Genomic DNA, 22,576 nt, shown 5'->3' on the forward strand with positions numbered 1-22,576 from the left:
AAATGCTTCCATACGTTAGCTTTTAAGCCATATTCGGCTGCTCAAGCTCAGCCACCCTCACTAAAACTCCACTAGTATTTAGCTCCTATTTTACAACGTAAACAAGACGCACGTTTATCACGTCTGTTGCGTTCAGCGGCAGCAGTAAGGAACGGACAGCCCGGTGTCACAGAATTCTTACAGGCGATCATAACGTTGAGAATTGAGTTTTAAAATTTCCGATTGAGTTTTCTGCATCGAGTCATAATCGTTCCAGAGAATCGCGATGCATCTAAGAATTTACACCCCCCCCCCCCAGTATGAAAACGACAGAGGTGAAAATCAGCACCTGCTCGTCCTCTTACTGTTGATTTAAATTTTCCAAGCCCACCTGCCAAGTAACGTCCATCACGATCTCATCTTTTTTTTTTTTTACACTTTTTTCAGAATGTCATCAGAGGATAAGACTGTGGAACCCTCTGACCAGGGACCTTCACTGCCCTCCAGCAGTGTAGGGGCCACGTCCACAGGAAGTCCCGCCCATGCAGACAAGCGACCCCGTGGCAGGCCGCGCAAGGATGCTGCTGTCCCCCTGCCCCAGGCACCACCCTCGTCCACGTCTAAGAACAGAAAGAAGTAGGCTTTTACCTTTGGACATTTAAAGTAATCTTGTGTGCATGTCACGCCACAGAGAATTCACTCATTCCATGAATTAGAAGCGACTTGGTGGTGCTGCGAATATAAAGTAGAATAAAAACGAGACTTTCTTTCAGTAATGGTCCTGCGTCCAGGTGCCACGTCCTTTACACTTCGTCCCCACTTTTAGGGTTGTCGTTTTGATATAAGAGCAGACAGTGGTGCATTCTGGCCCACTGAGCTCACCCATTCACCTATGGAGTCATTGAAACACACACAAGAGACCAGTGTCCTAATGATTTGACGATGACATTTCAAACATGGTTCAACAATACTTGCTTGACGCTATGCTACCAGTTGGGCTTGTCTAGTACAAAAACAATAGATATTCAAATATGAAAACCAACATTCGATTGTGGAAAAAAGCACTACTACTGTCTGCCTCGTGCACACTGAATGCCCCCGAAGCCAGGAGTCAAATAACATCGCCTTCATCGATTCAAAATGAAACGTTACGTTAGGTCGAGCTAAACGCTGGGTCAAAACAACCGTAAAGACGGCAGAGAACTCGACCGCATAGAGACATCATGTAAACAAACCATGTACCTATCAGCTGTACGCTCAAGATCAGACTGGCGACGTGACCACTAAAAATGCGGGTGAGTAGTACTTGCTATCTTGTTAAGTTTGTACCACAAATGAGGAGGTATCGTATGGATAACGCCTCATTTCAACTTCACAAGTCAGCCGTTCCTCGTCTTATGCAGGCTTTCAAAGCGAGTGACAGAAATAAATAGAAACGAGTCGTCTGACAAAAGTGCTGCGTCACTCGGGGACAGTAGGGAAAACGTCGTCATGGACCAAATGCGGAAGAAATAGATATTCTAATATTTCAAACGTAGTTTTTTTAAAAAACAAATATTTAAATCTGTGATCTGTCTTTGCATTATGGTGTTATCTGCTTGTATTACAAATTAGAACATGTAGGTGTGTGTTATTGCTTTTTTTATATATCAAGTCATATGGCAAATATGGTTACGAAGCAGCACCAAAATCATATCGTGAAATTTGGATAATCTGGGATTGTTTATTTTCAAATGCAAAAAAAGGTCAACCCAATCCCTGTTCAGTTGAAAGCGAGACGTATCTTTAACAAAATATCTAGGTGTTTGTTTGTTTATTTGCACCTATAAAAGTGTTTTAAAAAGATACAAAATAGATATAATTTTCAAGGGAATGTGAAGGAGAATTGCCTAAAACTCCTTCTGGGGCTTGAAAAGTGGCATTCACCAGGCAGCATATTACAGGAAATAAGTACAGCTATGTAATACACACAATTTGTATCAATCTATCATTTTACACATGGTATAAAACGGAGACGTAGTTTAGCGTAGTACTTGGTAATACTGTTGCAATGGAAGATATCAAAACAAGGCACTACGGTCGGCTTCATTTCTGATAACCAATATCTAATGTTTACTTCATTTGTTGATGTTTTATACATTGCTGTTGGTTGTTCAAAACTGGCCATGTTTTGGCTTTTTACTTGGTTTCAAATTTTTCGATAAAATGTCTGTTGGAGTTCTGATTAGAAGACCTTGTCTTCTCGGGGGGTTGAACTGTTCCACAGACGTTTCTCATGGGGCATTGTACAAGGTGCCCGGCTCTGTTTGTGACTTCCATAGCAACATATAAAGCAGCTTTGAGCTGCTCTGTAATATAATGCCCGCAAGGTTCTTAACTCTCCTCTTAGTCCGTCCTCTCAATCAATCTTAATACCCTGCTCCCAATGGATCGTTTAATCTGCGAGCATCCAGACGATGGTTAATGCCACAGTGGAAGGATGACTTGGTACGCACCCCGAATGGCTTCATGTTGAGGAACTGTTTAACAACAAACCAGGAGCAGAAATGTGTTGTTCTTCTTCTTACTAAGTGTTGTAATGGTCGGTCAGTGTTGTCGTGGTCCGAATTAATACCTTATTTCTTTTGTGTAAAAACAGATTTTTGTTAAGGTTGCAGAGCGTTGTAAAAGCGTTATTGATGCCACAATTATTTGTCCCATTTAAGATTTAATTGACTCAGATCCACTGCACCTCCTTAAAACGCCCCCCTCCGCCAACTCTCAATAATAACCCGAGCTTTATGGATGGACCTCAGGTTATACCGCCTGTCAGCAAATTCAATGCGCTCTAATTTCTCACCATCGGTCTTGATGAGGCTAAAGGGCCCTGGTCCTCCTGGCTTAAAACTACCCGTGAGGCAGTGTGTAGAAACCAAACTATCCCAACTGTAATACACTCAAGAGTGAAACAACTTCACAGAGCTGTTAATTATCTGCATAGCGCAGTCTTGTGTTCACACAAACTGGCTTCCTCTTCTAAAGGATGTTAGCGGTACGAGTATAAACATTAAAATGACCAATGTTAAGTGTTAAAAAAGCCAGTTTGCTTGTGACAAAAGAGAACGTGTCAGAAATCGCTCTTGTAGACCTGCTTGTTGGAATTTACTAGATTTGCCCACGCTCCATCTGCTCGTCAGTCCATTTCAGAGCAGCATGCTCCTTTTCAGGTTTTCCGGGCAGCACGCTGCTGACTGGAACTACTTACCCCAGCATTATTTTCACCTTTTCCTTTTTTTTTCTTTCTTTTTTTTCCTCTCTCTTTCTCCCTGTGGTGGGACTGTGGGGGGGATAAGTTGTGCAGGGTATGGGGTTGAATGTTAGTCTTGAGCGTTTGTCAGTTAAATAACGGCCTGTAATTTGATGCCCTTTTAAAGGAGTTATATATATATAATTAGGGTTGTATGTTATGTAGCAGTCTATGGTTAAGACGTCACCGCCGCCAACTACATTGCGTGTAATAGACCAGATCGCGGTCGCAGATCGAGATGTCCCACGCGGCTAATTTTCTGCGTTTGAATTTGCTCTCTAGAATCAAAACCCACTTGCATGTCGTTGGGTCTAGACGATAAAAGTGTTTGCCTGTGAGACGGAAGGTGCGGTACTCAAAACGTGATCGTGATCTACGACCGAAAAAGATGTATGGCGTGTTGCTCTGCTTCTGCTGTAGGCAAGGTTAGATTGGTCTCTGACCTCTGATCAGCTGATGTAGAGTTTAGAAAATGTATATAATGACATTGTCTGTCCAGACCTATGTTCAGCAAATTATTACTATACATATTATAATGTATGTAACAGCATATTGATCAGTTGTCACTTTTGATTATTTTGGTTTGTGCAGAAATAGCTAAGCTGCTTTTCGAGGTTTATCTTCATATCTCGTTAAGTCATAAATATTTATTGTTGTTGTTCTTTGTTCCTCGTGAGTTCTATAAGTTCAGTTTCTGTCATCTCAGCGTGATTTGTAAAAAACAAGCTCTCTGTTAGAATGTAATAGTTTGCTTCTCCCTCATTGAGATATTTCTGTTTGACTCGAGCTTACTACCTGCACCTCGTGTTCTTAGCCGAGGTTTGCCAGAGGCCTCTTCTGTCATCCTCTGGGTTTTGTTTTAGGGTTGTTCCTTATCTTGACATGGAAGTAATTTTCGAGGGAGGGGTTGATTTGGCGTCTAGCCATTTGTGATTTTTCTCTCCAGTGGCACCGAAAATGACCCCCCTCCCCCCCATCCCTCCATCTCCTCCCTCACTTCCAACCCCCAGTATCCTCCCGAGTACCCATGAGACACGCTGCTCTCATTTGGCCTGCGCTTTCTCTACCCACTTAGCATGCTAACAATTGATGTTGCTATTTAATTTGTATCCTCGACAATTATTCCTTCCACATGGCGCTTCCAAGATTAGTTTAACAGAGCTCCCCATTGGAGGATGCTGACACTGACAGATCTCCCCATACTGTATGCAACCGTGGGGGGGGGGGGGGTGGGGTGTGTGTGTGTGTGTGTGTGTGTGTGTGTGTGTGTGTGTGTGTGTGTGTGTGTGTGTGTGTGTGTGTGTGTGTGTGTGTGTGTGTGTGTGGCTGTGTGTGTGTGTGTGGCTGTGGCTGTATGACTTGGCACAGAGGCACATGGTTGGAAATGTAGACACGGTTGTCTGATCTGCTGACGTAGCACATTCAGTAAGATACGGCAAGGTTTGCACTTTTTTTTCATAATGCCGAAATTTAAAATTTCCTGGTTTTAAAACTGTGATCACGTCTGTTAAGAGATGACACGGGGAAGTGGGGGAAAAAGGCTAAGATTACATTTAACTGGGCACTCTAGAGAGAAAATCTTAAACAGGAGCAGTAATGAGATATTTGTGGGTCACTCAACAGGAGGCGGACACATGAGAAGGGATATCCTGATCAAGTTGTTTAGCTTTGGATCTCAATCCAAGTCCTTTTAATAGTGAGTATTTGCCAGTGAACTGTTTCTGAGCGTTGCTACCTGCAAACCATAGCTGCACGGTGACATCCAGTTAACTAGAACAATAAAATGACAACTAAAGTTGAAATATGTAATTAGGTTTAAAGCTCCCCCCCCCCCCATAGTTTTATGTAGCCGAATATTTTGCATTGTGTCCTTTAGAGAGATACGAAGTTGTTTGTTCGGATAGTATTGGACAGGATGTTGGCAGCTTGGTCCCTTGCATGAACAAATGCTTAAATTTGTTACAATTAACGACGGCCGTTTCCTTGTATTGCACCGAAGTTCTCTCGCTTGATACGCAAAGCTTCTAAAACATGATGCGAAAGGTGCGAGTAGGACGATTGTACATTTTCCGGAACTAGTGCCGATACAGTACCTGAGTTTTGGTGCTGTAAAATAAAAGTCTATTAAAAAGAGTTTATTTAAAAAAAACGGGACACTGTGTCTATCTCCGTCAGTGCGCTCCGGAATACTTTGGTTTTCCGAGGTGTTATCTGCCATTTCCAGTTTGTAGAATTTACAGAGCACCACATCTGTCTAAAATACTAAGTACTTACACCCGTAAGAAGGTCGTGGGCGAAGTTTTGTTTTTTTAGCTGCAGCTTGTTCTTCGGGGGAACAGCTTAAACCAGGAGCAACGCACCAACACGTCAAAGTGTTTTTGTAATCGATGACGCCGAGTACGTCGCCGAATTGCCCCAGCCCGGGTGCTGGTATGGTTTGAATGTTATGTTTCGCACACGTCTGTTCGTTATAAGCTTTACAATTCTAATAACACTTATTATTTGGTTCACACGGTGCACTGTTGGACGAATGCAAACACCGCTTAAGTGATAAAAAATAGTTTCTGACTTCATATATCAGAGATCTAGCCCAATACTGGTGTGTTCATGGCAGAGTCTGCACTTAGAAGTTATGAACAATATCATTTGTACTGAGCAGTATCATTACCCGCTCGCGTAACAAGCAGCATCTTCAGTAGTCTCTCGTAGTACTATCTACAATAAATCCTTGTATATTTGTTTTTGCCGATAAAACATTTCTTTAATTGAATTAGACTGTTAGAGAAAACATTGTGTTTATACTTCATCTCAAACAGGCCTTTTAAAAAAAGAAAAGAAAATGTGTTTGAATATGATGAACTTGCAGCTTGCTAATGAAGAATTATTTAAAATTCGTCATTGGGAAATGAACAGAGCGCTGACCTTTTTCACAAACCAAACTCGCCATTTTCAAAGCACAGCCGTCACATTACCACTAATGTACGTACGTACGTACGTACCCAGCGCTGACGCCTGTGACTGAATCAGAACGAGCCTTATTTTCAGAGGTTCAAAGTGCCGTGTTCTACGCACAAATTGGTTACGGTAGCTTGCTGTCAACAGATAGAGTAGTTGTCAATTACATATAATAGTGAGAGGTTTTAGCTGTGTTTTTTTATGCCCAATCATTCAGAGATTTAAGTGTGTTATCTTCAGTAATTCTATTCCCCCTGGGACTAATCGTCAACAGGAGGGTTGTTTGTGTACCTATCCACGGACGCCCCTTGAAAACACCGGAAGTAGAATGAAAGTAGATTTTGCATAAATAATTGTTTGTTGTACTTTATTATAAAGGGAATAATAGCAAAAAAAGACAGACACGTATTGTGTGTGATTGCGTGCAACAACCCTAAGAATGAGTATGTTCAGGATGCCAAACATGACTGATGCGCATTCATGATTAAATGTTTGTTGGAGCGGTCTTAAATTACAGAGCTATGATGATAAGTAATGTCTGTACTCCGTGTTCAGTTCAACTCTAATCAGTCGTCACCCCTCCAGGGAATGTAAAGGAGAAAGGTAGTTGTTCCACGTAGCTCTGAAGATGAACACGCACATTTCAATTCTGGTATGAGCAACAGTAAAAGATTCATTACAACTCTGTCACCCCCACATGGGCATAGTCATATATTTATGGATGATGTTGCATTAGTGCCATAATGCCCCTTTTATTGTACTCTCTTTACCTCAATCTTTAGAGCAAAGTTATCCGATTGCTCTGCCTCCATCTTTAAACTCCACATGCTACCAGTCGCCTCCCTACTACCACCCTTCCGCCTTGCCCAGCGCCCTTGAGTGCCTCCATTAAAAATCAGTGACAGCTGTGACTATATTTAACTAATTCATGACCTCACCGCCACCCCCACCCCATCCCCCTCCGGAGGCAAACCCCAGGCCCCTTTTTCTCGTCTTGTTCTTTTTCATTGCGCCTGTTTTTTATTTGTTTGTGTCTCCTCCTCACCCTAGGGGTCGCACCAGAGGGAGAGTTGTTGTGGATGAGGAGGACAGCATGGATGGGACTGAGATAACAGAGTCCACAAGCCCTCAGGACACAGGTGAGACTTTGCAACCCCCCCCCCCCCCCCCCCCTTTTTGATCCATCATGTACACGTTTGTTACGTTGGGGAGTGATGGAAGACTTGAACTTGCCCATCCGGGCCGCCTCATGCAGACGGTGCTTCAGAAGGGTATTTCGGTAAAGGTAGAAGAGGAGTCTCCCTCTCCTGGAGGAGGATGGATGAGAGCTCTTTCTTGGCACCCCATGCTTCTACTTCAGGGCTATAATTGAAAGGGTTTAGCTTGAGCTGTGAAGCTGCAGTGAGTGCGTATTTTTTCTTTTTTTCTCTCTCTCGCTCTCGCTCTCCCCTTACTGCTTCAATCTCTCCTCCTGCTCTGAGATTGGCATTGAGGTGCAGTGGGAAAGAGCCCTAGGCTAATGCCCTCTAAAAGCTTTTTAAAATCCCATCAGTCTCTCCAGACCCATTTATGTGCTTTTTTTTTTTTTTTTTATGTGTGGACATCACGTCACGTGACTATGCCTCCCATTCTCATACATCTCAGCGCAGCTCTGTTGCTGAGCTGGTGATATTGTGGAGTGAAATTCTGCCGGTGGTTAGCTTTGCTTTTATTAGCTGTGGTTTACATCGCACAAACAATAGGCAATTATTAGCAGTTTTAGAACTGATTTTCTTTTTTCTTTCGAAAAAAACCAACAAATCCCATGCCCACTCGGACCGGTGTCCCTGTGGGCATGGGATTTGTTGTTTTTTTCAGACGCAAAAATGAAATCTACAATTTCTATACAGTATTGTCCCCAAAGTGATATACAGCTGAGGTCAAGCAGTACATTTGCAGATCTTTGCTTTGAAAAAGGTAAAGACGTGGGTTTAATATCTCCTGTTAATCTTATGTGTAACCCTTGCTTTGCTTCATGTGCTCAATGTAACTTACATGTTTAATGCAAACCACGTTCTGAAACATACTTGTATAAAATTCAGCATAGTGACATATTAAATGCTTATCAGAATAACAATGTTGCTGTTAAATATTGTGAAAAACAAAAGTGATATTACCTCACTCATATCTGAAAATTGCTAGGCGGTAATGAGCTTGAATTTGTCCTTGTGTGCTGCCATTGGATGATGCTGAATCATTGCAGTATTAGCTTAATTACAGCTCAGTGAAATGTTAATAGAAATTCAGCATGGCCCACAGTCTCAGTGAGAGGTACTTTTGGGAGTTGTTTTGTATGATTAGCACAGTGAATTGTGCCATTTTATTTTGTAATTTAGATCAAAAGCACTCATGATACTAACACAATACAGTTTAGTTGTATTTCAGGCATAATATTCCCCATTAATATTAAACCCCACTTCTTGAGACATTTTGGCATCGGTGATTCTTGTTTTTTTTCCCCCCTCCCCTGCCTCCATTGTTATTGCTATTCTGAGCAAGAGCGTGATGTTCCCAGTGGGTTTGGTGTAATCAGTGCTTGGGCATATGGTCCCCATATATTACCATCCATCTCACTTATATAGGCTGTGTTTTTGACCTGAAGGAAGCTGACTAGAATGAAATCTACCTGCCCTATGACAGCCTGTACCCGCCAGAAGATGCACGCCGAATTAACAGTCATAATTGGCAATGAGTTAAAGAGCGGCTAATAGCGTTGAGGTCAATGTTGAATGGGCTCCAATGCTCATAAATGCTCTGGAGGGATTAAATGCTGAGTCATTTCTTACTGACTAACTGGTCTTTTTTTTTTTTTGTTTGCTCTGATCAGAAACACCAATCCAGCCAGTGGAAACTGTGGAAGTGGTGGCCACTGAGTTGCCAGAGGAGGACAAGTCCTCTTCCCCTCTGGCCCAGAGCCCTCCAGCCGAGAGTTCAGCAGGACCATCTGTCCCAGCGAGCAGAGAAGTCCAAAGCAGGTTAGAAACACTAAACTTCCCCCCAACAATAACTGTTAACATATATATAGATGCATATATATGTATCTATATATAAGATCCTTGTGTTTTTATAAATGTATTTATGAATGTGTGCGTGTACAAGCACTGGTATGCAATTGTGCATGTGTGTGTAGCAACGTGACATGCTGTTTGCCTTGCTGTGTACACATGCATGGATGAATCGAAATGGAGTCATCAGCCGGTAGCGGCAGCAGTCTCTTCCCAGGTGCCACCCTGTTAAAGGTTGTAATCAATCTTCCGGCCTGTCTGTGCTATCGATGTTAGTGATGGAGGGCAGACCGGCACCCTCTCCTGGGATCTTATCAACGAGGCCGTCTCATCGGTTAAAGAAATGTGATAAATATTTACCGCCCGTTTTACTTCTCAACTTTCCCGGGTTCTTGGCTGCTTTATTCTCTTGTTTCTTGACCGCTCTGACTCTAAAACGCCCTTCTCCCAATGCAATGTGCAACACGCCCATGTCCAGTTATTCTTGTAAGATGGTATAAACCAAAGGGTTTAACTGAGACCATAACGTTTCTGCCGTATTTATGCCTGGATGACGTTATTTTGAGTGTTGACAGAGCAGCTCCAATGTTAGCACAGCCTAGCACCGATTGATCCGAGCTCCCTTCAGAAAACAAGCATTTTACAAGTTGTTTGCTTGTCGTCTTGCAGACAGAGAGCCCCTCCGGATGACGTTATGTACCCAGCATATCTGGCATACACGGCCACCTCTCCTCTCCGGCGCATGTAGCGCGGTAGCCGCAAATAAACCCAAATAATCCAGCGGTCAAACTTGCGCGTGTGACGCTGGGCAAAAAAAACGCTTTGCTGTGAATACAGCATCATATACCATTGACGATTTCACAAGTGGTTCATTTTTTGTGTGTGTGTGTGTGTGTGTGTGTTTGTGTGGAGACAGTGTGTGCGCCAGCCAAATGTAGGCTTTCTGCATTTGTACCAGTAAGTATGTTGCTGCAGAGACAGTCCCATTGCCAGAAGAGGAAGGCCTTAATTCATGGTGACATGCGTGGCTCTGTATTAAGTCACAGTAGGTATATATAATTAAACACCCCCCTACCACCCATTTCTTTCTTTGTTTCAGCGAGCGTCTCTGTGCCTTCTGTTACTGCGGTGGCCGTAGCCTGCTGGGTCAGGGGGAGCTGCAAGTATTCAGCACCACGCCTCAGTTTGAAGCACTCTTCAGCCACAAGGGTGGAGGAGGCTCAACGGGCGAAAGCAGCGATGGCGATACAACCACTCAGCCAAAAATGGCCGGAGAGACCACCTCAGGACAGAGGGAAAAGACGAAGTAAGTAGGCCTGGCGGACACTGTTGGACACAAATGGTTTGGCTGCCAGTGTTGGTCAGGATAGCGAAGTGGGCGAAAATACCTTTTACCCTTTTTATTGGAAAGCAGTGTCGACACACCATGGATTGTCCTGGTGAAAGAAACCAATGATGGCGGTTAATAAATGACCACACATTCACACGCTAACTCGTACACACACAAAGGAGCATGCACACAAAACAAACACACAGACCTCACAAGCTAACGGGCCTCTCTCAGTTAACAGGTTGTGTTGTCGCACTATATTGGAAGGCTAAATTAACACTTTGCCTCAGCAGTCCGTGTCCCCAGGTCCAGGGATCCCACATCAGGGGACGGCTGCGCACGAGCCTCTCGTGTGTGTGTGTGTGTGTGTGTGTGTGTGTGTGTGTGTGTGTGTGTGTGTGCTACATATTTGCGCACTGTTCCAACAAAAGACCCTCCTCGGACTCTATTGGACAGCTGCCTAATTTGTTTTGGTCCTTTTGGAACCAGTTGGGCGTCTCACTGGGTTCCCGGTGACGTAACGGGGCAGTGGGAGCAGTATGGGATCTGGCCGCATGCCAAGCCAACCAGTAGCTGTTGTGTTGCTGCCGTGTGATTGGTCAATAGGGCCAGTCCTCGGTTAATGCCACACAGAGACACCGGCGGAGAAATTGTATCTCGATTTGTCAGAGAAGCGGAGGCGTTGGACAAAATGCCAAATCCGTGGACATGTGAGGAGGTGGGAGGAGATAATTGAATGAAACTTTGGGCTATAAACAATAAGCTCTCAGGTGTGTGCGATCATGCTTCTAGAAACCGTTCTCTTGATTTTGGCCATTGGTTTGTTTACTGGAACTAAGGTCCTTTTTAAATGCTAATGCTCCCCCTCCACATTTTCCGCATGCTATGCAGCTCACTAGTTCAAGCCAGGGACTCGGGGAAACGCATCCTTTTCAACAGATTTTATGAGACAGAACAGCCAGCCTCTTGTGCACATGCCAAACAAGATGGCCCTCTTCCTCCTCCTCCTCCTCTCCCTCCTCCCCCACAGCTTTTTATTTGCTCTCTAACATTTTCCCCCAGCTCATTCTCTCTGTCTTCATCTGTCTGCTTTTGTAAAAACTGAACATGGTCCTCTGCCTTAATGTCTCTACTCTGGATTCATTCCTAAATTGACTCAGGCTCTCTTCTTTTTTTTTAAAAAAAAGAAGAAAAACCTGTGCTGACCTGCTTTCTCTGCAAACCTCTTCCTTTTGTTCCAGTGGGTCTGAAAGCTGCGAGGAAGAACCAGACCCAGCCAGTCGATTTTGGGATGAACTTTCTCATGTCGGCCTCCCACAAGATCTTCACGTCCAGTCTCTCTTCGAGTCAGGTAAAAACCAATAGACTTAGCATTTCTGTTCCTTTTTACGAAGCATTGTCAGCATCATCTGTTGAAGCTTAGCACGTCGACGCATAATCTTCACCAGACACGAATTAGATGCTAACCTGTTTTGTTTCTTCACTTCCTCAATGTCTTGACATTCCAGGGCAATGCTGGGCACATCAGAGTTGTGCCTTGTGGTCCGAAGGTGTTTGTGAGGGCGACGGACAATCTCTGCTTAATGTGGACAGAGCCATTGACTCAGGGAGCACAAAGGTGAGTCGGGGGGGGGGAGAGAAGATCCGTGGACTAATGAGTGTTAACAGCATCTTAATGTGTTGGGGCAGCAGTGAGACCGCTTCAGTGAGGCACAGCAAAGCTGATGGATCAGACTGGCTGGTAAAGGTCGGCCTGGCAGCGTGGATCTCTCAGCTGTGAAATGGAAAAGGTCACGCCACTCAACGGGGCTGAGCCCTCGTAGCAGCTCAGCTCCTCGTGTTCACAGTGGCACAGCTCACAGCTCTCTCCGAGTGCGTCTGCAGCCCAATGGCCCATCAGCAAGTCTTGCATTTGATCTCCAGAGTGCACACTTATAGAACTGAGTGGAATAGCGAATGGATGAGGTTCTGTCATGAATGTGACCATCAGGGGTTGGAAGAAGGGGGTCTTCTCTAAGCTGGGAAACCAGATGACTTGGTTTTTCCAAAGAGACCTTAAGGGATGAAGCACTGTTTTTACTTAAGCCAGCCAGTCAGTCACGGAAAAATGTCACGGACATGTTTTAGAGTTTGTTGTTTCCTCGGCTAAGAATGGAATTGATTAATTTTACATATGTGTATATTGGGATCTTTCTCTCTCTCTTTCTCTACAGCACTGTGCATACTGTAAGCGCCTTGGAGCATCCGTTAAGTGCTGTGCTGAAGGATGTGCTCAACTCTACCATTTCCCCTGTGCGGGGGCAGCTGGGACCTTTCAGGATATCAGGAGTCTCTCGCTCCTCTGCCCAGAACACATTGAACTGGCCATTCACAAATGTAAGTGGAGTCGTGTTGAATACAGCTATAGTAAAAAAAATGATTAGCCCAAGTGAAAATGAGAAATTTGACGACATATCACCTACACTGTCTGAATTGTCCCCCCGCCCCGTATTTTCCTGACTTGAATCCTGTTTCTTTCATTTTCTTGCCCGTAGTTGTAGATGATGTAAATTGCGCGCTATGTGATAGCCCAGGGGACCTACTGGACCAGCTCTTCTGCACCAGTTGTGGTCAGCATTACCATGGGATGTGCCTGGACATGGCCGTGACCCCTCTAAGGAGGACAGGTTGGCAGTGCCCGGAGTGCAAAATCTGCCAGACGTGCAAGTGAGTCACCTTCCCCATTGGCCTAAATGAAGTATCTTAACACTGAATGTTTTTGTCCTATCTATCTATCTTTTCTTTTTCGCATAATTTTCTCTGTAGCTACCGGGGCATTCTGCTTACTGCTGGTTTGTTTACCTCTGTGGTTTGTGAGGAGATAACTGGATGTTGTACCCTGAAGCACAGTCTTGTAACTTCTGACCCTATTTAAACAGCACAGGGGCTCTGCTGGCAACCAGTCCTGTTTGCCTTCGGTGAACACTGTCCATTGAGCTTTCTGTTCCGTGTTTACATAGAAACCCTAGTACCGAGTTATTATTGCACAGCATGGTGTTTTTCAAGATGAGTTTATTGTCATATACTAATCGATTGGATGACTCCAATTTTTTTATTTCTTTGACTTTTGAACCCTTTTATTATTGCCCAAAGCTTTTATTGTGGATGTTATACCAATCCTAAATCATACATGTATTTGTATTATTTAGCTTTAAGGAGTCAGCAGTCGAGTTGTGTGTGCAGCTATAAATGAGCATCCCAAATATTATGCAGTTTGGTTCAGCAGTATGTGAGATTAGCCGTGGACAGACAGAGATGGATTCACACACACACACACCGATCTCATTATCTCCCTTGTGGAAATAATAAAAAGAGAATCGAGGTGAATATGATCATGCGTGGGACTTCTTCATAGTTCTTCTTCTTTAAATACAACCCTGCGTAGATATTTGCATTATATCAAAGTCCTATGTACGGCTGGGCAATGTATCGATATTTATATAGATGTCGTGATTGGACCGGACATCGTCTTGTATTTGGGATATCTTAATTTGGCATAAGTGTTGTCTTTTCCTGGTTTTAAACTCTGTATTACAGTAACGTGATGTCATTTTCTGAACTTCCCAGACTTTTTTTTTTAGCTGTTCTGTTATTTGCCTTAACCCACTTAGTCCATATATCCACATTACTGAGGATTTATTTATCAAATGTCATTGCGTGATTATTTTGTGAAAGCAGCAGTGGTCAACCCTACAAGATTGTCTGATTATCGAGGGATTCGGTCAAACATATCGAGATGTTGGATTTTCTTGTCTTATTGTCCTATTTCATAAAACGTAAATATAAATCTCTCTCGCTTTGTAGGAACCCAGGAGAGGACACTAAAATGCTGGTGTGTGACATGTGTGACAAAGGCTACCATACCTTCTGTCTGCAACCTGCTATAGACTCTCTTCCCACCAACGGATGGAGATGTAAGGTAGGAAGAACCTCAAATGACGACTGGACGGCTTTTTTTTAAGACAATGTGAAATAATGTTTCATCCGGCTGGTATGTAAAAAATGTAAGTACCAACCTATTGTTTTCAGCAGGTATTATTTTGGCAGCTGCAACACAAAATTCCCACTGTGTGTGGGCATCAATATTCAACAGGAAAATATTCCAGATATGATTTTTTTGCTCTGGCACAGAGTCAAATGTCGACCACCCATGAGAATGTGACTTCTTGGTGGTTTGTATTTGCACTTCCTGCGGTTAAGAAATGACTCACTCCGGCTGATCTTTTAAAGGCTTCAGTTCAGCCTCAGCTTAGAACCGCGTGGTGTGTGTGTGTATATGCGCGTACGTGCCTTTGCATGCTGATCACACGCATCCCTCAGTGCAGCCCCGACCGTCATCCTCCAGCAGTGCGAATGCGCCTGTCACTCAGGCGGCCGGTAAACACACCGACCAGTTTCCCGCGGTGGAGGAGGAGGCTGCGGCGATGGAGCAAGCCGCTGAGAGGTCTTTACCCTCTGGCTTCTCCGTCTGACTCAGCACAGGAAGACCAGAACCCACACACGTCCTCGGCATCCGCTAACCGACTCCTGTCACCACTCGCTCGGTAGTTTTGCTCGGTCGTCTGACTGGAGTAGAAATCATTGAAGAATTGCTCATTGTTCCGGTTTCACTGCGCTGTCATGTTCCTCCACCATGTATGAGCACCACAATGGCGGGCTGCGTTTGAGGCACAAAAAAAAAGCGCTTGCCGAGGAAAAGTAAGTGCTGGTACACTGTCCGAACAAGCTTCGTGACAATGTCTTAAAGAAAATAAGGATAACAATTAAAGACAACCATCGCTCTGTACAATCTCTATTTATTTCTTTAAAGTCATAAAAATGACTGCCCAGATCCCAGTGAGATTGCTTTATTGTTGAGTATCTATTAAACCCTATCCAATATTTGTTTTTATGATATTTTTGTATTCATAATACAGCTGCATAGAGTATATTTGCCAAAGGTAGCTCTACTTTAAAACGTGTAAACCTATTTAATAATGTTTGAACAACACCAAAGATTGTTTCCTCTTTAGTATTTTGTACTTGTGATGTGTGTGAAAAGATGCGTCTTTACAATTGTGGCACAAAGGTTTTGTCAAAATTTCAGCAGCCTCTCCGTTCCCAGCATGAGCAAAATACTGGAGTCCAAGCGCATTTTTTTTTTTTTTTTTTTAAATGAACAGCAGCACTTAAGCAGCACGCTGCTGAAATGGAAGCCAAACGACCACTTTTTGTTGTTGTGTGTTGTACCGGTAAGCAGCTCTGCTTGATGCTGCACACCGTCGGTGTTGATATTTCATCAGAATTGCCCGCTGCTGCTACTTAGTTGCTTGTGCCGCTCTGCGGATCTGTCGCTCGCACCACTGTGCTCACATTTGTCCACTTGCATGCCCAGAAAATAAATAGACAAAGCAGGAAGTACAGGTTCATGTTTTGGTTATTAGCAACCTGCTTTTAATTGAAGTGTTTGCCATTTGTAACACAACCTGGCAGCATGTTGCAGCCATGTAGCCAGAACAACACTTATTCGATGCCAATGTTTTTAAAAGTTTCTTTCCTTATGCCATTTATTAAAAACTGGTTAGTCTAAATGATCTGTCTGATTAGAAAATTGCCTTGTAAACCCATTTCACCAGGGTCTAAAAACACTATCTTTTTTTTTAGTCGTAATTCCCCAGCTCTACCTCATACATTTAGCTGGAAAAGAGTCGTGGTCTTAAATATACCCACATTTACTGTGGACCTGGACAGGTTCCAATGCTTGTTCCCCATCCCATGACTTGGGTGCCAAATCTATGGAGCAGAACCACTGTACTCTCACCGTATTGAGTGTGAACGGCTGTCAATGTCATGTTACTAAGAGGGCCTCCTTTTCGCTCCTCAGAGCTGCAGAGTATGCATCCAATGTGGGACACGGACCAGCGGGCAATGGCACCACACCAGCCTGCTGTGTGAGAACTGCGTCCAAAACCAGGACCCCGCTCTGTGCTGTTCTATGTGTGCCTGCATCCTGGACCCCGAGCATCATAAAGACTTACTCTTCTGCCAGACTTGTAAGAGGTAAGGAACATGTCTTCATAACTAGTTCAAATGCAACACTCTTGTTTTGTTTTTCATTCCTGTGGCAATTCTACGTTCCCTGGTAACATTAAGGAAACACTGGGGGAAACCTCAGCAATACATATGTCACATTTTAGTTTTTTTGCGCAGAGATCCCTCACCAAACAATCCCTTAAAATTCCTCCGCACTCCTTTCAGATGGCTACACCTGGAGTGCGAGCGTCAGAACTCAGGCCAAGCAGAAATCCACCCCGGAGAGGACTATGTTTGTTCCAACTGCAAGTCTCCTGCTGCAGAGCAGGCGCTACAGGCAGAGGATATGGACACCGGCCCAGAGCTCAGCCCTCAGCCAGCCTCCATGCACATAGACTCTGAGACTGGTCTACAGCTGGCTCAAAAGCACACGGACCTAGAACCTGGCACCCAGGGGCCTCCTGAAATGCACAATGACCCCAAACCGGAATTACTTGCTGTTCCATTGCACTCGGATCCAGAGCCCGCTCAGGCTACCGTCCAGGAGGAGAATCTGGCCTCGTCAGCCCAGCAGCCTGGTGGGTCTTTGTTCCAAACAGGTTAGATTAGACGCCGGAAGATAACTCCTCTGATCTCTTTCCTTGTGTTGTCTTTAAATCTTGAAGTCTTTATTTTTCCTCTATGCCCCTTCCAGAGAATCTAATCAGCATATTAATCACGTGTTGTTATTGCAAGGACAAGCCAAGGAATGTAACTCTTTTGATATTACAAAATCGCACACACGAGCACCAGGTTACACGAGTGAAGATGAAAGGCTATCTTTGTAGTCGAGGGTTCATTCGCTCGGCCTCTAGCCATGCAGAGGCAGTTGTAAAGTTTTTTTGGCCATGCAACACGAAAGTGGGCTGTAGCGTCGTCGCCGGTGAAGTTCTGATCGTTCGCCGTTTTTTGCAGATGAAAGGATTAGGAGTTGTTTGGACTGCGACCAGAGAGAAGCGCTCCCTCTCTTTTTATGTGCAGGGTTTTCTGAGGCCTCCCCAATAACCAGATGGTGTCCTACTAGCAGCAGATTAAAGCGACTCCTTTGTCTTTGTAACTCTGTGTTGGGAAAATTAGAAGTACTTTGTTTCTCCCTCCTGTCTCCTGGGGCTGTAACTTGTGCTGCCAGTCTTCGTAAATGAGAAATTGATAGTTGAAAGTGCTTCTTTTTTATTTCAATTTAATGCATGGCTAAATGAAACTGCACAGTGCAACTTGAAGCAGAGGTGGACACTTGAGTTGCTGCTCACGCTGCCACAAATCCGCTTTACATTTGACTTGCAGTTTGTCTTTATTACCTTCAGACTAGAGAGACTTGTTAATAACACCACTTAACAGAGGGAGCGATTGTGAAGGCACTGTGACCGGGTTTGTCATATCGATGTGTGTGTGTGACACAAAATCAAAGCACAACAAGCTGTGTCAGCCATATATGAGATTCAATGACATTCAGACTGTAAGTTATGGTCATTGAATTCAGGGTTTTTTTAAAAACCTTGGGCAGAACAGAGGAAATGTGTTATTTACTTGTAGATACTTTCATAATAAATGGGATATAGCCATGCATATATAAAGAGAACTGGGTACAGCGTTGGAGGCAGCCCTTCTTCATTCCTATGAAAGTTGCTCATTGGCACAAGAGGCAAAAACAGTTTGACTTCCTGGTATGAAATTACCGGGGTCTAGCCTCGTTCTCGGGCTCATTCATGTGAACGGAGGAGGAAATCCTGATTCGGCTATAAGTACATTTTACAGCTTTTGGGACCTAGTGATTTAAATAGGTGCTAGTCAAGTGTTTGTACTGGGAAGTTGGTTCACCTAAAAAAAAAAAATGTGTGTCTGCTGATACGTCTCTTTCCCGATGTGAGGCAATGGGAAACAGTCTTTCTGGGCCCCATGGCTTCACGTGACAGACCCGGAAATGATAATCCCACGGTTTGCCCACCATGTCCAATGCTCTCCGCGGGGTCTTGAATATAGCCTACAGTGAAATACCTTAAAATAACCATATCGTTTTCAAGATCAAACAAAAAGGAATTGGTATGTTTTTCGGGGGGGGGGGGGGGGGGTATAAACGTATCCAGCTAGATGCCAATTAGTAAAAGAAGCACCGTTAAATGAAACCTTACCTGTGCAACTGCGCTGATTCGTTGCGGTGCAACCCGTGCCAACACTTGGAGTTACGTGACGCTGGTAGCCGCCCGCGTGAACGCTTTTAGGGCTGCAGCTCCGCTCCACGTGAGGTCTGCCAGCGGCGGAGCGGAGTATCAGGCACATTAACGGTGAGCAGGGGATGCCAGTAGCTGCTGCGCTGCCCACTCCGTCTAGACGGCAGACTCCGCTGGCAGGAGAGAACGGATAGGAGTAGCACGATGGTGATGTTATTAGATCCCCCGTCTGCAAACCTGCCTCGGAGCTATGCTGGCTCGTTCACAGCTTGCTCTGCTCTGCATACTCATGTGCTCTCCTGTTTTTTTTTTTTTTTACTATATTTTTCCCGTTGGTCATGAACTGCTTCATCACTGGATTTAGCTGGCACGGCGATGCTTCCCCCTCTGTGGTTTTAAAGACGCGTTGGGTGATCTCTGTATTGATTCAAGAGAAGCTTTAGGATAAGAGTCACGTGGGAGATATCGTTTGGGATTTTGGGTTGAAGCCTATCACTCAAACGGTTGAAAATTGGCTTTATTTTTTTTGCAGTGTATTTGATATTCCTGCTACAAATAAGAGTAGGCATTTCATTTCAATAATGTGCTGAGATGTACTTTGATCTGAGCAGATTTGTTTCACGTATTTTTTTTCTTTAGCTTTGTTACGTGAGATCGTGATGATGCTGCCAACAAAGCGCGCCCATGTAATGTAATTAAAGTCATTAACCAGAGCTGTTTATCACCTGCCAGGATTCTCCACTACTGTGTTTAACGGGCGGGCTTACCGTGACTCAACCGACAGATGCCATTAGATCCATTCTGTGACTGCAAACGAGACCCGACTTCGAGGCCTCTGCTTCGTTAATCTGAGCCGCGTATTTATCCTGAAGCGTCACCTCGTTCCCTGGAGAAGCTATAGGAAGCAGGCCGGTGACGTGAATGAGAATGTGTGTTCAGCTTGGTCAATAGTCGACAGGCTAGGAAGATGGTTGGAGGCCCCATCTCCTAATTGACTTTCTGGCATCGGCACCGGATGAGCACCTGCAAGCTGCACAGTCATGAGCCCGGAGCACACAGGCGCTGGGATGTTGGTTGTCATGGTTACTCCCCTTCCCTGGCAGAGATGCCTAGCAGGTGCGCGCGTGTGCCGGGATCAGTGTGACACGGGAACTCGTGGATTGAAACGGTGGGCGCCTTGTTAAGACTGGGCTATCTGTACGGTCAGAGGCTGTCTGGCAGTATATCGGCTCGATGTGTGGACGCCTGATAGCCAGGAATGACTAGTTCTATTCATACCGGGACCGGTCAAATGTATTGATGTCTTTAACACAAAACCAAATGGAGGGAGAGGATGGGAGATGCTATAAAACCAAATAGAGAGAGAGAGAGTAGGAGACACTAGACTAATATAAGATAGCGTATAAAGGCTTTGCGTCGTTGTCTTTTTTTATGCATTGTGGCTGTTTGTTCCTGGAAAGCCACTCCTTATCAGTATCACTTATGATGCATCCTTTTCAAGGCTGATGCAACACTAAATCCAAGCAGTGAAAATCATGTTTAATGTTCTTTTTCCTCTCACCTTGTGCTGATAGTGACCCATATGGAATTCTCTTTGACATGTATTGGCTCTAAAAGTAATCGATGATCTGCAACACAAGCGTTTAGTGTTTCGGTGGTTTCACTAAAGAGGAGAAGAGTTTCCCCGACTTACGGACTCGCATCCTTGTATGGTCTTGTTGGTTTAGATTTGATAAGTGGATAGAATTGATGCATGAAGAAATATATCTTTTCTCTTTTCGTTTGATTTGCCGGGAATCCAAGCCCAACATCTCCCTGCGGTCCACTTTCTTTGCGTGTGTTCACAGTCTCTCCAGGCTCTTAGTTCCCTCTTTTTAGTGATCAAATATCCATTTCTTTGAATAAAATCCTTTTTGATTATGAATCTTGTCTCTTTTAGAAGTCTCAGTGGAAGCAGACGTCGAGAAGCAGGTTACTGAACCTTCTGTCAACAAAATCAATCCAGGTTTGTGAACACGATCCGGTCTGCATTGTGGAACCTCGTATCGATGTATGTTGTTGTAAAGTTAATATTGGGTTTACACTTGTATCTTTCTTCGTCTGTTAATGTGCATGATGTCTATCAAAATGTGTTCTTCTGACCACTGTTGCGTTTCCTCCTACAGAAACGAAACCAGCAGCAAGAGCCCAGCTTACAACTACAGAGAGTCCTGCGTCTCCAGCGGCTCCCAGCCAGGAGTCTGAGTCTTTTCCAGCCCAGCTCTCTGTGGAGGCACTACAGACCCAGGATACCACGTTACAAATCAAACCAGCAAAGACAGAGGCCTGCCCTGAGCCGGGCATGGCCAACCCCAGCACAAAGGATTTTAAGGCCATCATCTCAACCACCAAAGAACCAAGTACTGCATCAGTACCTGTCACGGACCAACCAATGGAAGTCTCTCTACCCCAGCCTTCGAGTATGGACGTGGCCAGGGCTTCGTTCCCGGAAGCCGCTCCAGAAGAACTCAACGAGGAGAGGACGGAGGGTGTTTTTCACAGGAACCTGGCAGAGACTGTTAAGCCCTCGGCCTCCAGTGTGTCGGTGGAGATGTACGTTACAACGGAGAGCAAGCCCAATCTGTCATTTCCCTGCCTGCCTTCGGAGGAGAAAGCACTCAAGACGTCCATGGAAAGGTTGGCGGAAATGGTTTCCTCTCCATGCCATTCAACCTCCCCTCTGGGCCGAGGGACGTCTCCCAGAGAGCTGACCCAGATCCTACCGTCGCTGGGTGACCACAGCAGTGTAATGCCCACCACCACCCTTATACCACTCACCCCAAAGATTGGAATGGGAAAGCCAGCCATCACCAAGAGGAAGTTTTCTCCTGGGAGGCCACGAGTGAAACAGGTAAGAAGCTGTAGGTCACGTCACAGAGGACCACTGATTGGTCTCGCGCCGCTCTCGGGCTGGGACAGCCAATAAGGCTGAGCGAGCCAAAGTAACTATCCCCCCCGGAGTGTAGGCGGATAATTGGTGTGCATACCCTGTGTACTCCTAAATGATCCATGTGTGCTTAGTGCTCTGCTCCATGAAGATGGGTTCGGGTCTTTTTTGGTGGCACTGGGTTGGTCGAGCAGCTTGTACGGTTTTATGTTTTTTGCTAATGCTTTTTCTCAGGCGAGTTATAACTTGAAGTACACTATTGAAGCATAGCAGGAGGACAGCGTGGCGAACGATGCTTTTCTCTCAACTCCCGATGCCTCTCTTTGCATGTTCATGCACCACACAACTAGTCAGTCCCAGTGTTCATGCCGTTCCCATTATTTCTGTTAGGAATGATGTTGTGGGGGGTTTTTTTATGGCTAAAACACCTTTTCCTCAGAGTACTCACCATTTTCCACTTCAGCGGCATTTTCATCAGCCGCTCTGTTCATCTTGTGTCCACATTACAAACATGCGTCGCCTTATTGTCCCACCGAGGATGAGGATTCATCAAGTCACACATTTCAGACATCATTATCATTACCATGTCCAAGTTATCTCCTATTATAGCAGCAATTGCAGTGGGTCACTAGTGACTTTGGGAAAGAAAAAAAAAAAAGTTTGAATCCCCTAATTTAACTATCCCAGTGTCGTTAAAACAAATGGCTTATAATAGAGACACTGAACGTGGACTCTCAGACAAATATTTATAGGAGTAAAATCACACCCATGGCTATAATATATTATGAATGATGCCGG

The 22,576-nt window shown here is 44.6% G+C and overlaps 2 protein-coding genes across 8 annotated transcripts in view; both read left to right on the forward strand.

Moving 5' to 3' along the window:
- Nucleotides 1-427: 427 nt before the first annotated feature.
- On the forward strand, nt 428-13,017 carry LOC306706102 (histone-lysine N-methyltransferase 2C-like; the record flags this gene model as incomplete). Its single annotated transcript, XM_079173011.1, has 7 exons — nt 428-615; nt 7,271-7,359; nt 9,087-9,234; nt 10,364-10,570; nt 11,836-11,945; nt 12,103-12,212; nt 12,808-13,017. The coding sequence occupies 7 exons, from the start codon at nt 428-430 to the stop codon at nt 13,015-13,017; spliced, it is 1,062 nt and encodes a 353-aa protein (XP_079029137.1).
- A 200-nt stretch (nt 13,018-13,217) lies between these two features.
- Nucleotides 13,218-22,576, forward strand: part of kmt2cb (lysine (K)-specific methyltransferase 2Cb) — a 42,826-nt gene continuing 33,467 nt past the window's right edge. For all 7 annotated transcript variants that reach the window (XM_079173580.1, XM_079173582.1, XM_079173581.1 and 4 more), the window contains exons 1-6: nt 13,218-13,300; nt 14,438-14,552; nt 16,497-16,672; nt 16,871-17,244; nt 20,792-20,857; nt 21,018-21,742. In XM_079173580.1, coding sequence (XP_079029706.1) covers nt 13,221-13,300; nt 14,438-14,552; nt 16,497-16,672; nt 16,871-17,244; nt 20,792-20,857; nt 21,018-21,742 — 1,536 coding nt within the window. In that variant the 5' untranslated portion in view covers nt 13,218-13,220. The remainder of the gene's footprint in view (nt 13,301-14,437; nt 14,553-16,496; nt 16,673-16,870; nt 17,245-20,791; nt 20,858-21,017; nt 21,743-22,576) is intronic.

Source organism: Pholis gunnellus (assembly GCF_910591455.1).
Source record: "Pholis gunnellus genome assembly, chromosome: 14".
NCBI lineage: Eukaryota > Metazoa > Chordata > Actinopteri > Perciformes > Pholidae > Pholis > Pholis gunnellus.